Source organism: Aedes aegypti, chromosome 1, assembly GCF_002204515.2.
Source record: "Aedes aegypti strain LVP_AGWG chromosome 1, AaegL5.0 Primary Assembly, whole genome shotgun sequence".
Taxonomy (NCBI): Eukaryota; Metazoa; Arthropoda; class Insecta; order Diptera; family Culicidae; genus Aedes; species Aedes aegypti.
The window spans coordinates 60,134,406-60,153,231 of NC_035107.1; the positions used below are offsets into that span (position 1 = coordinate 60,134,406).

General features: G+C 37.4%; 1 protein-coding gene across 2 annotated transcripts in view; it reads right to left on the reverse strand.

Annotated features, from left to right (window-relative positions):
• The window catches only part of LOC5576074 (cytosolic endo-beta-N-acetylglucosaminidase), a 49,114-nt gene that overhangs the window by 23,936 nt on the left and 6,352 nt on the right, over positions 1 to 18,826 (reverse strand). Inside the window, exon 2 of one of the 2 annotated variants that reach the window (XM_021857634.1) lies at positions 7,612 to 8,120. In XM_021857634.1, the coding sequence (XP_021713326.1) occupies positions 7,612 to 8,120 (509 nt within the window). Of the gene's footprint in view, positions 1 to 7,611; positions 8,412 to 18,826 lie in introns of those variants that run through there. The other variant, XM_021857639.1, reaches the window with a different exon arrangement.

The window sequence follows — 18,826 nt, forward strand, 5'->3', positions numbered from 1 at the left end:
AGTAGGGTAAAATGAGCCACCTAGATTTAAGCGAAACAAGCGTGTACATAAAAATACATTGCCTAAAGATACTAGATTATTTTTTTGCTGCATAGTCACCTTAGTGCACCTTTACAAATGGAATACCAAATGAACGAAATGTCGCAATTTAATACTAGAATTATGTGGTCTGTTTACTATATGTAACATTAGAGTGGTTCGAAAAATCGTTTTTGCTCCACACCGCTCATTCGATTCAAGATCAAATTCTGAGTGTCCTCCAAAAATGTAAGCTCATTCCGATGAAAATTGAGACTGCATAAGCCCTTCAAAGTTTATATGGGAATAACTATGGGGAAAGCAAGAAAATCATTCAATCGGTCATAGTGTTTGCCCATGTGCTCTTGAGTATAAGAGCAACGTTGATAATGTAAGATACATTCGTCAGCTACAACTTTGCCGAAGACCGTTTTCAAATCGGACGCCTCAGTAATTAGTTATTGGTTTACATCCAATCGCAAATTCTTCTACAGTGCTCATTTATCTTCTGAACAGGCAACATTGCTGCATCTGGTGCGAAAGATAGCTGCTCTACTTTCCCCTATACGAATTGAATCACATTTGTAAATTATGAAGACAGTCTAGTTTATATTTTCCCATGATCTACAACAGATTTGCTAACGATCGTTTCATAAAGCGTTTTTGTTGATGCAATGCTCATTTTCAATTCACCGTTTGAATCGTTTTTTCCTTAACTGCACTTTACGGTAATCCGGGGGCAAATTGATCACTATGTTACTACTTTTTGTTGTGTTATCCTTCAGAATGCAAATATTGTCTAATAAATTTTGGAATTAGTACTCCATTGATCTGTTTATGTAATCGACTTTTCATGAAATAATATTTAACATATCATAAAAAATAATTCAAATATCAAAAAAATAAAATGGCACATTGGGGCGAAATTGATCAAGAATAAAAAAAGGCAGGTTCAAGAATAAAAAAAATCTCCTTCCACTAAATTTGGGTCTCCTGAATCTGAAAATGATGTCAAAATTCTTACAACTCCAATATTTGATCATTTTATTGCAAAATTATACTTTGAAAATCTGCCTAATACGCCTAAATGCAGGCAATTTCCTTGAAATAAGCACATTATTTGAGAATAAACGGTTTTATGAGCAAAAAAAACTATACTTGCTATGCTGTATGATATCAAAAATGAATTCAGTAGTTCATACTTAAGCTTACACAACATTTTAAACACTCAAAGTGGACATGTAGGCAAATCACCAGTGGATTGTTTAGCACAGACATTTCCAACTGCATACCCGAGGAGGAACAAATAACTCCCCAATAACTTATGCATACCAAAATTAGGTATTGTTCAGATGTCAATACCTCAATTTGGTATTATAATGGTATTGAAAAAAATCTTTAAAACAATTAAAAATACTTCATTGAGGTATTAAACAGTTGTTGAGGTCTGCTGGAGGTATTGAACTACAATTGAAAAATTTCATTTTTATATGAAAATCCATCAAGTATTATTGAGGTATTACAATACCTGATCTAGTTATCAGTTTGGTGTTCGTAGAATATGCTTGAGATATTCTTTGAGGTATTTTACTTCTTATGCAGGGCTAATTCATACCTCATTCAGGTATGTAGTATTGGAAATTATCTGGTATGGAATAACTCAATTTAGTATTCAGTAGTTATTTTCTTCTGCTCGGGTAGCTTATACCAGTGATGGAAAGTGGCGAACATTTCTGCTGAACTGGAACAAAAACAAAACCAAACGCTCCCGAGCGTCAGAGCGCTGGTTTACTCGCATCTGTCGTGTTCCCGAGTAACCGAAGCTAAAGTGATTCGTGAACGCGTTCGGAGCTGTTCAGAGTCATATAGTGCTTTTGGGGAAAAAAAACTGCTTCCCCTCTGAGATTTATGGCTTCCAAGGGTTTTTGACTACAAACTAGTAGTTTGCTGTCGACTTGATGGTTATGCAATTAATTTGTCTGTCAGAACCATAATAAATCAAAACTTGCTAGGTTACTCGCGAGTAAACTTTCCCGAGCTTGTTGCTACTTTTTTGACATGTTCTCCCGAGCAGGCGTATGCGGACTTACTCACACCTAGCCAGTTCGCGAGTCTGTGATGTTTGTTATGCGTTGGTATACACTCGTGAGCTGCTTCGTAATGCGATCTTTTCCAGCACTGGCTTATACCTTCCCTACCGCCATGTGCAATGATCGAGAAGGGAATTTGCTGACCGATAAAACGGCGGTGGCTGCCAGGTGGAAGGAGCACTTTCAACAATTGTTGAACGGTGGAAATGGAAATGTAGCGAGGAACAGGATGAACATAGATGACGACGATCAAGCTGTGGACCCACCGACCATAGGAGAGGTTAAAAAGGCTATCAGCGAGCTGAAGAACGAGGGGGGAGGACGAAGAATTGCCCGCCGGCTGGTTGGATGGCCTCATTCGCCCTATCTACAAGAAAGGGTACAGACTGAAGTGTGCCAATTACAGAGGAATTACCCTGCTGAATTCGGCGTACAAAATTCTGTCGCACATCCTGTTTAACAGACTGCGACCGCTCGAGGAGTCCTTCGTCGGCGAATACCAAGCTGGTCCGTTTCGACAACGGACCAGATGTTTAGCTTGCGAATGATCCTACACAAATTCCGGGAGTATAACTTTCAGACTCACCTTCTATTTATTGATTTCAAGGCGGCGTACGACTCAGTGAAAAGAAATGAGTTTTGGCAGATAATGTCTAAACAAGGGTTTTCCAGCGAAACTAATTAGACTGATACGTGCTACGCTGGATGGTTCGGAATCAAGTGTTCGGATCGCAGACGAGGTGTCAACCTCGTTCATGACGTTAGACGTGTTGAAGCAGGGAGACGCACTTTCGAACTTACTGTTCAACATTGCACTCGAGGGTGCTATTAGGAGATCTGACGTGCAGAGAAATGGCACTATTATCACAAGGCCGCTTTGCATACGATATAGACCTAATTGAAATCGATCGCAGGTCAGTGGAAGAGGCATTCGTGCCTCTGAAGAGGGAGACAGCGAGGATAGGCCTGACCATTAATTCTACCAAAACGAAGTACATGGTTGCAGGTAGAGATAGAGTCAGGCATGGTGGTGTAGGTGCTGAGGTAGTGTTTGATGGGGATGTGTTTGAAGTTGTTAAAGAATTTGTTTACCTTGGAACACTTGTGACATGTGACAACGACGTTTCCAGCGAAGTGAAAAGACGTGTTGCAGCTGCGAATAGGGCCTTTTTCGTAACCAGCATAGGTCCCGCAGCTTGCAAACGGAAACAAAATTCGCCCTGTATAAAACATTGATTCTTCCGGTGGCTCTCTACGAGTACGAAGTATGGACGTTGAAAAAGTCAGACCGGAAAGCTCTCGGTGTTTTCGAGCGTAAAGTGCTGCGGACAATACTCGGTGGGAAACTCGAAAATGCTGCGCGGCGACAAAAAAAATACGGCAGACTTCAGTGGGCTGGTTACTTAGTGCGAATGTCGGAAGAAAGAATTGCGAAAATCATATTTAGTACGGAACCACGGAATACGCTGGCTGTACGCAGTGGAAGAGGACCTGGCGACCATAAACGTTCGGGGCAACTAGAGAAGGTTCGCCCAAGACCGAGGGAGATGGAGCTCTACAATACGCCCGGCAATGGCCTGACGCTACGCTGTAGTCATCAAGGTATCAATGTAGGTAAAACCAAAATGCTTAGAGCAGGACTGGTAGCAGTCAGACAACAAAATAATAGTGACTTTAGTAATTAAAATGAACAAAATATTAACTTAAAAGAGAGTTCCCGACCAAAGCTTGAGATCATATTGAAAACATATTTTAATGTTGTGATGTCGCGAATTTTAATAACTCAGTTGGTTGTCATTTTGGTCGTTTCAAAGGTTAAAATATCAAAACTAAGAGCAAAAAATGTTCATATGAAATGAAATTGAAAACTATTTTTGCTATCAGTTACAGCAAACTGAAAACTGTCTCTGCTATCATGGAGAGCAAAATAAGAACTCATTGAGATATATATATATTTTCGATTGATATTGAAACGAGTCTGCGACAAAATAAATGCTTTATTTTTATATTCTCAGAGTGTTTATACATGTAGCACGAATAAATTTATAAAAATTAAATATTCAAACATTACCAAAAATTTAAAATGATAGCAGAACCAAAACAAAATATGGTATCGAATATTTCAATGATAAAATGATATCAAATTATGACAACAACTCTATGCTGAAAACAAAATATGTTTTCAACTTGCTTTCATAAAGATGATCAAAACACAATTCTTTTTTGTGTTACACAGTGCGGAAATCTGTTGTGGGACTGATGTGCGGTTATTTTTCATTTTGGCATAGTTCGACTTGCTGTTTTTCCCTAATTTTTTCGAACAAATCATATTGATTCATTAGTGCAGCTGAAAGAGCAATGAATGTGTTGAAAACTGAACTCAACTCAATTTTGACGAAAATGCAGATGGGACTAACTTGGGAATCACGGCAGTATAGTTGCAAAACGAATATTTGGAGAAAAGAAATTCCTGGAAGAGTTTGAGGGTAAATTTAAGATTGTCATTTAGGAAGAATTAGTAACGATATACACTACCCACCATAAGTATGGAATCGTTGCAATACTGAGTAGTAATTCATTTTCGAGGAACAAGAGAAACTGAATCAGGTAAATGTGACATAGTAAATAGAAAATTATTTTATGCGTATCACAATAATTTAATACAGTTAACTCTCCCTTACTCGATATTTCGAATCTCGATATCGAGTTAGATGAACCATAGCAAAAGCTGGTTTTCATGGCTACCCCGATGATCTCTTGGATCGCATTTGCATTGGTTTTGTGTTCTATAACTCGATATCTCCCTAACTCGATGGTCCCTACAATATTGAGTTTTGAAGAGTTGGCTGTATAGTATGCAAAACAATAATATCACGAAAGACTAACAGTTTCTTACCATTGTTGTTTTCGCCCTGGACGAGTTCGCCAGTCAAGACTAAAGGCTCCCCGAGATCTAAGCGACTTTTTACGGCGACAGCGACAAAAAATCGTCGCGATTTCGCTGATGTTTCGCTGCATGCACTGCCCATAACTGCATAACAGTCACATTCGACATTTTTGATAAATTGTAGGGCAAGTGTACCATTAGTGGTGCACCTAAGGGAAAACTGCTAAAACACGGTGTTAAGATCATGAAATATATTATTTTAACGTATCATTCGATAGATCTCAAATCCTTCTATCATTCAAATGTATAAAAATCACGATTCATTTGAAATTTCCCTGCAAAAAGCCTTGCATCAATAATAGGAACACTGTTCCTTTAGTGGAGGTATATATTAAGGATGGTTCCTTTAGTGGCGCAAACCATTGATTTCTTATGGGACCCTCCACTATGGGTACTGATGCACCACTATAGGTGCAAAGGAGCAAAAAAATTAATCAAAATAATTGTTTTAAATAGTTTTACGGTTAAATTTCATGAATATTATTCGATTACTTGTATCATTTTCGTACATATCGCATCGTACATAATACAAAAATATCACATAATCATTTATTAGCGCGAAACATGCCAAAACACACTACCTCCACTATTGGAGCTACCTCCACTAAGGGAGCGTTTGCCCTAGTTAATACCATGGAGAGTCATCAAATGGTAAATAGGTACTTTCGATCAGCTCAATGAAATCTAGGAGATTGTTCTAGAAAAAAATACCGAAAAAAATACCAAGTTGTTTTGTCACATTGGTAATTATAATCGCATAACAGTCACATTGAGACTATAAATGAGCCTCGTAATGTAATAGCAATGAAATTTCTATCAGAATTATTTTCTGACGATACACCTAGTATGCGATATGAATTGTACAAAATATCAGCTTCCAATAAGCACTTTTGAGTTCCTGGTATTTTTTTGAAATTTTAGTTTCTTCCCATACTGCCATAAAATGCACACTTGGTATTCCATTTAAGTACTTACTTTTGTCGAATGTTACAAATATGCAGTTTTGGGCAGTGCACTGTTTGATAAGCGCATCTAAGCCACAGCGACGCGATTTCGCAGCGATTCGCGTCGTGTTAGTCAAGATGGTTTCATAGAAGAGTGCTTGCAGCGACACAACAACGAATTCGCGACGATTTTTTGTCGCTGTCGCCGTAAAAAGTCGCGTAGATTTGGGGGAGCCTTAACATTGATTGAATTCTAAACCACCACAATGGTTGTTCAAGCACTCCTAATAGGAACGCATAATTTGAATTAGAATCCTTAATGTCTGGTGAATTTGTTAAAATTTCCAGTAGAACTATTTAATTTTTTTTTTCAAATTGCATTTTGAACGAGTATCATGGTGAACTATTGAAAATATTACTTGAACAAGTTTCAAACAAATTGAATTATTATTTTTGATTGAAATTAAGCTGAATTATTCTTTCTTCAAATAATTTTGTTGAGATTCTTCTACAACGGGTCTACTCCTTTTAATATAAGAGTTGTTTGGCATAATTTGAAAAGGAAGATTCTGAGTAATATCCAGGACCATAAGATGTGTTATAAAACATCATGTTCCTTTTTATAAAAATAACATAGCGTATCTTAGGCGTTGGACTCATTTTTGTTTAAAATGCGCTTCAATTGCCCGGACCTAACGGCCCTGGAAGTTATGTATGATGCAATTCCAAAAGATTTTTTTTTTGTTGGTTTCAATGAAAAATGAAGCTTAGGAGTATGCCGTATCAATAACTGAAAACGGAATGTACGATCGCGAGCAGTTTATCAGCAGTTTTTTGCTTAATTAAAGGAATTTGTATTCTACAATTATGCCAAACGCCATTATGCTAAACGGAGTGACCCGTAACAAAATAATTAGTAATCACTTCTATTCGCCGCTAATTAGTCCAGAAATTTCACCATGATTTCAATCAGGAACTTGTACTGGTTTTCTGCCAAAGCCTATTGGAATAAATTGGGTCGATACTAAAGATTTACATTTTTACAAGAACTTTTGTCACAAATTCCTCCAAAATCTTTCAAAACAGATTTCAGACATTCTGTCAGAAATATTCACCTCAATTCTTCCAGTTATAAAAGAATCAGTCCCATTCTCGACAGTTAAACATTTTTTTAGGAGAAAAAATAAAACATTACTGTCTTGCTATTTGACTCCAGCAATCGGATCTAGACAATTGTTGTTTTATCATAAGATCATGAAAATAGTGGCTTTAGTAAAAAAAAATCTGGAAACTTTGCTGTAATGACTCTTCAGTGACCAGGACGAAAATAGTGACAGGGTCATCAAAAAGTGACTGGCTACCAACCCTGCTAGATTAATACTTGGCATAATGTCCCGAATCCACATAGTAAGAATAGTTTGAAGTGACCTCTGAGAAGTGTCTGGTTGGATTCTGGAGGAATCTTTCTAAACATTGTTATAAAATTACTGTTTTAGTATTCCCTAGCTCCTGATTGGTCTAGTTTTTGTTTTTTTGGGTACTTATTCCTGCTTAGTCTCATTTATCAATTTGCAAAGCTATGGATAACAAAAAAAAATTGAAAACTCCTTACCTGAAACTGGCAGATCTTGGCCACGGTTATCAGCGCATCAGCGACTTTCTGCATGAACTCGTCCGACTGAAGAATATCCTTAAGCTTCTCGACGTTTCCACCTTCGACGATGAACGTCCCGATCACCTTGACGCCATTTTTGTGGGCACAGTTCAGCCACTGCAGCGTCGGAATCGTGACAAAATTGTGACTAAAGTAGCAGAAGATGTCCACCGCGGCCCAGTTGTAGAACCGGTAGTCGACCCATTCCTGACCGGTCGTCCCATTGACGAACCGATCGCTCAAGTAGTTCCCCTTGAAGTCATGGCACAGCAGCACCTGCGGTCGGCTACCATCATCCACAAAGTCCGTCACTCCGGCGTCAAAGTCGATCTCCTGGTAACGTTCTCCAAGATACCTCGATCGCGATCGAGGCGTGATCGGCAGCACCAAATTCCGCCAGCTGACTGGATTGCGCTCGAACTCCAGCAAGTCCTGGATCGTGTGGATGGGTTGACACTCGGTGCCGTCTTGTAGGCGTCGCCCCGGATGCACCCGATTGCGGACGAACGAATGGGACATCGAGATTTTGGATGGCACCGCCCCCCGAAAATGTGGAACAAAAAACAGAACAGGAAACGAGAAGGAGAGAAAGTTAGCCGACAGTAGATTGACGATCCGCACAATCAAACAGGACTGGGTCAACTGGAAGCAGATTGGCAAAGGCGTTGAAAGTGCGGCGCGCGCCTTATCACATTTCTCCGCCGGTCCATGTGTGGGAGAAATGCATCCAGCTGCATCGTCTTTCTCGGAAAGACCGCACACAAGTTACGTCACGGCAGAATGGTCAACATGAAGCATGGTTGGATTGAACCTTGGAAGTGTCGCACTAGACGCTGAACTACGCCAAAGGAAAAGTACTTTCACGGATCATGTGAACCAGACACATTCCTTCCTACTACACTGCATGCATATATCTTTCTCCGTTTGTAGTAAAAGGGAAACCGGAGAAATGTGTGACACATTTCCTACATTATGTTTGTCGCTTCGGCGAAGGCGGATGGTGAAACTCTGCGGGCGAGACTGCATTAAAGGCTCTTATCAGTGCATTGCATTGACTGAGTCAGAAGCGTCATGGTCAACGCCATATCATATGTTGCACATTCGCTCTTTTCTGTGTTGGAATGCATTGGTACGATAAGTTTGCATTTTTTGTAATTGGCTTCTTTCTTTGGTAATCGCTTCAACTGAAATGAGCTTGTGACAGGTGGCATGCATTAGAAGACTCACATTTTAGTGAACATTTTATGGCATTGACAATGATGCAGGAAATCGCTGATTAGTCGAACTTGGGTTTTGATGGATTTGAATCGATATTAAGTACAAATGAACTTATTTTTTCGAGTGAAATCAACACTTGTACGTGACGTGTGCGTTGTTTACAAGGGGTCGCTTGTGAGACTTATCGTTATCTCTCGACCTCATATTAGGTGATTTCTTTTAAAAATCAGTAATAGGGGGAGATTCCTTAGTACCGGACACCTTAGTCAGTAAATTCATATTTCAAAAATTAATTAAATTAAAAAAAATCTACCGAGCAGAATCTGTGTTGATAATCTTATCAAAATGGTATCAGATTTTAATTTACGTAACATTTTGATAACTGTTATTGATGAACATTTTCTAAAATTTGATATCATTTCGATATTCTCAAATCCAAGTTGGAAACATTTTCCTTCATCAGAACTCTCAGTTACATGGAAATATAGGATATATGTGCTAAAAACAAAATTGCTAAGTTACTAGTCTGATAGGCGTAAATAGCTATCTGGCTAAAGGGGGCCACGGCCCCTTCTTATTAGAAGTAGTTGGTCGTATAGGATTTACATAGCCACTGCGTCTAATAGGTTGTATCGTTGGTTGTTCGACTAATGCACTATTATGTTGCTAGAAGATGTATCTCTTGAAATTCTTTCAAGATTTTCTTTAGACATATCTTGAAAAATCCTCCATAGATCCTGAAAATATTCTCTCAGAACCTCCTTCAGGAATCTCTACAGAAATTACAGAAACATTCTCCAGCGGTTTTCAAATATTCTTCTGGACAATTTTCAGAAAATCTACGAGGGACTTCCCAAGGAACCCTAAAATTCCTCAAGATGTAAGTTGAGAAATTCCTTCAGAAATTCTTTCATAGATTCCTATATGAAATCCACGAGGGATTACTTCAGGAAATCTTTGAGGCATTCCTCCAGATATTTTTCCAGAGATATTTGCAAACATTACTCCGTATATTCCTCCAGTGGTAGGTCATTTGGGATAAAGTCGTTTGGCATAATGGTCATTTGGCATAAAGTCGTTTGGCATAACGGTCGTTTGGCATAATGGTCGTTTGGCATAATAGTCGTTTTGCATAATGAGTCTGAAACCAAGAATTTCTTGAGATGAGATTCGGGCTTGTTTTGGAGTCAATAATTGACAATAATTGATACAAAATGTCACTTTATTCTACAAACATATGCTCTTGAATAAACTAAAGCATATTAGGAAAGTTATGTCATTAATATTTTATAATTTATGCAGAAATTACCCTTCTTTCAAACATTAATTCTTCTTTTGAAATCCGGGTAGTGCTTCGTAAAGCCCAAGCAGGACAGTTCGGTTTTGCGTCTTCCGATAGATTTTACTCGCGGTTTCGCGCGTGTTTTCGTTGCCGGAGAATTGTTTTTTTTTTTCCTGTTTTGGAGCGTCTTGCTGGGTAGGTATTTGGGAAGGCCCAAGCAAGACGGTTTGTTTTCGGGACGGCAAGAAGTTTTGCTGTCAGTCTCAGTTTTGTGTTCAGTCGAAAATGGATTACCAACTAGTGAGTTCGTTTCATGCTTATGATAACACATTTTTTCTTTAAAGCGTAACTTTTATGTAATATTAAAACAAACTTTGTATGGTTCGTCACTATAAGTGTCGGCATTATGCTTTTTTCTTATACAATTTCAATATACATATATTTTTCTCTTTTTGACATTATTAAAAATTATCTTTTGAATTGTTCGACATTGTGAATGTTGACGTATTTTTAAAAACTTCTACCATATCGAGACAAAATGCACAGTAATACGCATATGTAATTTTCAAACAAACTATGTATGGTTCGTCACTACAAGTGTCGGCATTATTCCTGTTTCATATAATTTAAAATATATACATGTAATTTTCAGTTTTCGTCATTAATAAAAACGTCTTTTGAATTGTTCGACATTATAGATGTTGACGTATTTTTTAAAGATTCTACCAAAAACTTCTCGAGACAAAAATACAAAACGAACTTTAAATATAAGTCGTATATTTTCCCCTTGTCCATGGATCGCATCATCGACCAGAGGTGAATCCCAGATCTTTTCCTCCCTCACTAATAAACACCATTCCCGTGGTGATTGTGGAGATGCAGAGGTATTCTCGGTCTCTAGAAGCAACAATCATTACACCCTAACATTCCTTCCCCATCCCAACTGACTGTAAGGACTTGGCCGGCGCCGTTATTGATCGATAATATTAGATCTGCTAAAATTGTACTTCGAGAGTAAGCGGAAACTCCCATCCCTTATTCATTTGGATCGTAGTGCAATTCTTACCAGTTCCGATCAATCACGGAGTAGCAACCATTGACATGTACAGTCAGTCTATGCTATGCTACGCTTAATTCTTCTTTTGAGATCCGGTATTGGAATAAATTTTTGCACAGAAGATTTTGATATATTTGACACTAATTTATCCTTCGTTCAAAAATTGTTTTTTTTTAAATATGATGTAACCAATTATAGGCATAGAAACTGTTCATTTGAAATTGAAACAAATTTCACCTTCTTTTATACATAGGCTGTTCTTTTAAGATGTCATTATTTTTTAGATATTTTGTTGTTCCCAACAGCCAAAATGGCGGCAATTGATAACATTGATTTGCTCAAGTTATCATTGAAAAGAGAAATCGATTACTGCAGTTACTTTGATGGGTTGTGCTACTTTTCCCGTAATGTCGGTTCTCCGAATGTCGTTACCCCGAACGCCAGTATTCCGAATACCAGTTCCCCGAATATCCCGCTTCAACAAAAAGTCCACTTCCCCGAAAAGTTTGTGGCACTCATACTCATACAATACCAGCTTCTTTTGATTGCTTATCGTTCTTGCTCGTTCACCTTCTAGCCACTAAAGACTATTATAGCACCTATTTAAACTGCATCACTTTTCGGGGAAACGAATCATTCTAGGAACTGGCATTCGGGGAACCGACATTCAGAGAAATGACATTCGGGGAAAAGTAGGACAAGAGCTATGATTCTGAACGCAATTTTTGATGTCTTTTCGTTTTATTATGCCGCAATAGTTTTTGGCGTCCAATCTTTTATTGATTTAATCATAAATTTTGCCTTCTTCTAAAAATAGGCTGTTCTTTATATTTATACTGTTTTAAATTATATTATTTAGTCAAGCTAAATGTTTACCATTTATATATTTCGCAATTCTTGCAATATGTGCTGTTAGAATAATAATTACTTTAGAACCTGTAAATATTCAACATATTTTTTTGCAAACACAAGATCTCCTTTCAACATAAGCTGGAAAATTATTACTTCAATCACAAATTTTCACTCCTTTCGATAATAGACAGTGTTTTTGATGTACACTTTCAAAATTAAAATTTATATTGAATCGTTCAAAAGTTTTGCCACATATATTTTCTTTCAAAAATGTGTTGTTCATTTGAGTTATGTTGTGAGAAGATATGTAGTGTTAGAGCCTTTCACATTTTAAACGAAAAATAATCTGCTCTCGTATATACGCTATTTTTGCATTATGCTGCAATAATAGATCTTTGGATAAGAGCTTTTAATATTTTGCAAATAAATTTTTCCTTCTTCTACCAAGTAATTTTCATCAAGTGTTACGTACAAACTGGGACAGAGCTTGATCTGCAGCAAAATATGTGCGTTCCCTTTTTTAATAACTGCGAACTTTCTTTGCCAATTTACTATTTTCAAATATGTATATCGCAACAACTTAACGATACTGTTCTTTTTGCTATGGGCTCAGTGGTGCTGATCTCGGTAAAGGCTTCGAAAATGCCGATATTCATTCTAACTCAATCATTATGCCAAACGGCCATTATGCCAAACGACCTTATGCCAAACGACTTTATGCCAAACGGGATACAATCTCCATTTTATTATTGAAGAATTTCTCCCAGTTATTCCTCAAAACGTAAGGTTTCCTCCAGAGATTTGTCCAAGAATTTCTACAGGATTTCCGTCAAAAAATTCTCTCGGGATTTTTGAGAAAGTCCATAAGAAATTTATTCAGAAATTATTCCAGGGCTTCCTCCAAACGTGTCTCCAGGGGTTCTTACATAAATTCCGGCAGGATTTCCTCCAGTAATTAATTCGGAATTTTATACAGGGATTCAGAAATGTCTCAGAAAATCTTCCAGGGATGTTTTACAAAATCCACTTTTTCCATAAACTACTCAAGGGATTTCTCCCAAAAAATGCTCTAGGGTTTACTTTAGGAATCGCTTAAGAAAAGTTCCAAAACTCCTGTAGAGGCTCTTTCAGAAATAATGCCAGGATTTCATGTAGAATTTTCTTCAGTTATCCTTTCAAAACAATTTCCAAGGTTCTCATCCAAACTTCCTGTGGAATTTAATTAAGGAATTCCTTCTAAAAATACCGAGATTTCTCAGGAAATTCCTTTAGAGATCGTACCACAAACTACTTCAGAAATTTGTACAATTTTCCTAAAGAACTTCATTAGGAATTCTTAGAGGATTTCCTCTGAGAATTCATCTAGGGGGTTTCCAGCAATTCCACCTAGAATTATTATTAGGATTTCTTCCTGCGATTCTAGTTGAGATTCCTACTCCGTTTGGAAATTTCTCCATGAAAACCGCAAGGAATTCATCTAGAAAATCTTTCAGAAAATGCTCCAGGAATATTTGCAGGGATTTCTTATGGTGTTCTTGTAGAAATTGGGCCTCGTGGCCTTGCGGTTAGCGGCATCAGACGTTTAGGCATATTGTGCCACGAAGCGTGGGTTCGATTCCCGCTCCAGTCGGTGGAAACTTCTCGTCAATCGAAAAATTCATCACTGGGCTACTGGGTGTTATGTGTTGTCCGTTGCCTAGTGTTCGTGATTGTTCAGTCTGTGCAGCCTTTGGCTGAAGACGGTGTAAATTGTCTTTTTTTAAAATTCCTTCAGAGAAGTATCTCAAGCGATTCCACAAAGAATATCTTCAAGTAATTCTTTAGGCCTTACTTAAGAAATTCATCTACATTCCTACACCTAGAACAATCGCACAATGGAATCTCACAGAAATTTTTCCGGAAAAGTTTTGATGAAAAAAAGAATGAGGAATAACTGGAAGAATTTTCCAAGTAATTTTGAAATAAATTTGTTGAAAAAATTCCAAAGAAATTCCTGGAAGAACACCTGAAGAAACCTCTGTAGAAATCATTTCAAATATTACGAGATTATTATGGCAATTTATTGGCTTTTTCGGTGAATGCAATACCTATACTTAGAGTGAAAGGGAGTAACGTTCTCTGAGTATAGGTATTGCATTCACCGACAAAAGCCAATGAATTGCCATAATAATAAAGTCATGCGGTGATTAAACCTTATAAGTGTAAAATATTACGAGAGGAGTCTTCGGAGGAATTTCTGTAAGACTCTGAAATCCCTTTATGATTTTCCGGAGTAATTCCTGACGGTGGTATATCTGGAGAAATCGTTGGAAGAATTCCGAACGTACCTCCAGAAGAATTCCATGGAGAATATCTGGAATAATTTCGGAGAAAACGCGGGAAAATTTTTGCGTAGGAATAGCCGGTGAAAATCATCAAGTAATCAAGTAATTTTTGGCTATTTTCCAGGAAAAAAATCATGAAAAAAATTGCTGGATGTCTCCCTGGGGAAATTTTTGGAGAAATTTCTGAAACAACCCATTGAACATTTTTGCTGAAAAGTAGCTCTTAGAATGAATAAACTATTGTTCAGTTACTTATGTTACATAGGAATTCTTGTAGATATTCTAGAATAATTTATCAAGAATGTTTTTAAAGGAATGCCTTCAAGAATTCTAGAAATAGTTACTGACCGAATACCGAAAGAATACTTACGGAATTAATGAAGAAACTTCTGATAGAATCTCTGGAAATTTCCGGTGGAAGCTTTGAAGTGAATTCTAGAAAAAGATTGTAAAATTTCAGAAGCAATCTCTGGAGGAATAAATGGAGTAGGTTCCGAAGTACCTTCTGGAAATAATTCTGGACGTATTTCTGGTGGAATTTTTGTAAAAGTCCTTGCAGTAATTCATACAGAAATTTCCTGAAGCTAATCATAGAGAAGTTCATGGAAAACAACCTGAAAGAATTAGTTATAAATATTCTAGAGATATTATATGATGAATTTCTAAAGGAACTGCTGAAGAAAATCTTTAAGGAAATTCTGTAAAAATCTCTGGTGTACTTTTAAAGAATCGTAGAGGAATCTCTGTAAAAAAATGAAGGGTTCCTGTGCATAAATTTCTGAAAAAATCCTTAGAAGAATTTCTAGTGGATTCCCTGTAGATTTTTTTAAGAGAAATTCCAGGAAGAATTAAAGGATACATTCCCAGAGGAATTTCAGAACGAATTCATAGAGGTTTTTCTGGGTGAATGTGTCAAGAAATTTGATGAAGAGTTCTTTAAAAAGTCAGAAGCAGGCTCTATTAACCCTCTAATACCCAACCCCGCCTTTAGACGGGGTGCATTTTGGAATTGTGCATTTTTCCGTAGCTCGAAAATCAAAATGATTTTATTTTTAGCTTAAACCTTGGCCCATAACACGCATATAAGAAAAGTTTTTTATGACTTTTGAAACCCCTGGAAAATTTGCTGAAGGAATCCCAAAAGTTATTTTCTTTAAGAATTTCTGACAGAAATGATAGAGGATGTTCTTGAGGAAATCATGGTAGAATTTGTGAAAGCATTTCTTCCATCATATGTGGGAGGAGTTCATGAAGAGTCTCTGATGATGCAACTTCCTCAGGAATTCCTGGCGTAATTTTGGAATGAATTTGGTTGATTTTTTTCGGTGAAGTAATAAAATAAAACTTTAGGAATTCATAAAAAAATTTGTGAAGCAATTTGCTATGTTTACTTATGGTGGATTATTTTAAGGAACGAATAGAAAATTTTGCATGCTCCCTGAGGGCATTTCTTCTGGAATCTAGGAGGATTTTCTAAAGAAATTTTTAGCGGTAATCCTGGTGCAGTCGCTTGTGGATTTTCTGGAATAATTCTTTTTTTTTTCAAAGAAGTCTTATACCTCATGTAGTAATCCCTAATAGGATTTCTAGATAAATCACTGAAGGAATTCCTGGAGGATTTTGCGGACGAATTTCTGGTGCAATTTTTAAAAGATTTTCTAAAGGAGGGATAACTTGAATAATTTGGTGGGCATTTTTTTTGTAGTAATTTCCGGATAAATTTCTGATGTAAATATCTAGAATTCCCTGGTGAAATTTCTTAAGAAACCCCTGTAGGAAGTTTTTGATTTTCAATTCTATTCATTGTAGGATATTCTGAAGGAATCTCTCCCTCTTTACTGGAAACTTAAATATTGAATCCTGGTACGAATGTAGCCATTGGACAAATACCAATGGACAATGATTAGCTAAAATTCCACACAAATAACATTTTTAATTAGTTTGTCTTGATTCTTCATAAGTTACTTATCGATTTTTGTTTCACCCGATTGATATCGGAAGCAGTTTCTAGCTTTTTCGCATTCACGGGAACAACAGTCAATCAAAAATCAACGGTAGAAAATATTCTCCATTCCGGTCACATTAATGTTGGTGCAACAAGATTATACAGTTCGTCAAGCGGTCGTACAAACATGAATTGGTTTGACAAACTTGGGGGCGACAGACTGAGCATTATGCAGCCCACAGATGCTCAGACGGTTTGACCAACATTGATTCCGCCACCCATGTTAGTCAAATCGATTTATGTTGATGCAACCATTGATGCAACTCCAATGATTTCATCACGCATTGCCCTGGAATTACATCACGAATTCTTTCAGATACTTCTCGAGGGATTCCATAAGAAATACATCACCAGGAATTCCCCCAAGAATTTCACCAGGATTTTTTTCAGAGCTTCCTCCTTAAATTCCACAATGAGATGTCTACAGATTCTTCCAAGGATTTACACAACTTCCCGAGGGATTTCTTCAGTAATTCATCCAATGCTTTTTTCAAGAATTCCACCAAAAAATCCTCCAAAGATGTATTTACAAATTCCTTCAGGAATTTCTAAACAGAATTTATCAAAAATTTATCAAAAATTTATCAAAATTTTTCCCTGCTATTCAGTCAGGAATACCTCTAAAAATTCTTAGAGATTTCTCAAGAAATCCCTTCCATGAAATTAATACAGGCGTGCTTATTCTGCGCGGCGTGTGAGGTGACACGAGTCGAATGAGGTGACAATTGTCGACTCGCTCCCATTTGATTAACATTAGTCGTCTCACGTCACTCGCGGTGAGAACGAGTCGTCTCGACTCACATGCCGCGCAGAATAAGCACAAGGAATTCCATCAAAATTTCACCAAGTATTTCCACGATGAATTGCTCTCATCGAAAATGTTTCAGTAATTCTTCCAGTGATTTCCCTAGTAATTCCTCCAAAAAAAAATCCTTCACCGATTTTCTCTAGAAATACCTTCAAACATTTCTACAGAAGTACATGCAGAGATTTACTCCTCCATGTAGTGAACAAACCGTATCAAAAATAACCGCGTGCAAAACTAAGAATTAAGCACTGCAAACCTCTCTTCGCAAAACTACTTTTTAGACTGAAAAATATTTCTTCTACCCCTCGAATCGTCCCGACCGAAAACTCACAGCCAATCTCCTCTCACCTTCTCCCTTTCTTTTTTCTAACTTTCAACGACGATTATCCGTTCGCCGAGCCATTCATCTGCATCGCAAGATGCACTTACACAGCTATAGTCATTCGTCATCATAATCATCAATTCTATTCAAATTTCAAACGGTTCTAACACTCTAACCAATTTTGAGCTAGCTATAAACTGTTCGAATGCACGCTCAATGCATTTCTGTACATTATAAAGCCTTATTCTCTACATTCCAGAGAACTCTTACAATTCTCCAATGATTCATCAAGGAGTTCCTCCAAGAAGCCTTGCAGGAATTACTTCAAGAATCTACCAGAAATTTCTCCAAGGATTCCTAAAAGAAATTTATCCATCAATTCTTTCCAGTATTTCTTGACGGATTTTTTCCAAGGAATCCACCAGGAATTACCTTAGACATTTTAGATCTTCCACTGAACTTCTGATAGAGTCACTGGTAATATACTTGTAAATTTCCAATCCAGTCAAATCCTCATAGAAATTTTTTGGTAAAATTGTTGGAGGAATTCCTGAAAACCCTTAAGAATTCCTGGAGATATTGCACGAGAAATTCCTTGAAAAAAAACCAAATGAATCCCTTGAAGATTTCCAGGATTGATTACTTAAGGAATTCCGGGATGAATCCCATGATCAATTGCGAGGGAAATCCTTTGAGAAATTCCGGAAGCAATCTCATGAGTAATTCCGATGATGAAATCCTTATAGTAAATTTCTTGTAAAATCCCTGGAGGAATTCCTGATAACCCTCGAGAATCTTGGAGATATTCAAGGAAGAATTCGTTAAGGATTAATTCTTTGAGAAATGTTGGGAGGCATTCTTTGATTAATTCCGGGAGAAATCCCTTGTAGCGGTTTCTGGTATTTCGGATTTAAATCAAGACCGCGCACCTTTAAGGTTCATACTGGAATGTTTTATTCAAATTTTGGTAACTCCTACAACGTCCTACTGGAGGCACTTGAAGCACCGATACATGTAATCATCGACAACGATCACTAATCAGCGATCGTTGTCCATGCGAAAAAGGGACAGATATATTTCTTTAAATTAACGACTGTACACTTGGTAACAGTACGGTTCAATGCATGAGTAAAACGACACTTTCGTTTGTCGTCATAAATGCTGACTGAACATGTGCAGGCATTGAACTGAAGATTCAACGCCGAGAAAGACAATTTCTCAGCAGGATTCCACTGGTGTGGTCTGCTGGAAATATAGAATCGATAAGGAATGGAATGACATGTGGGCTGCACATGTCACACCCTA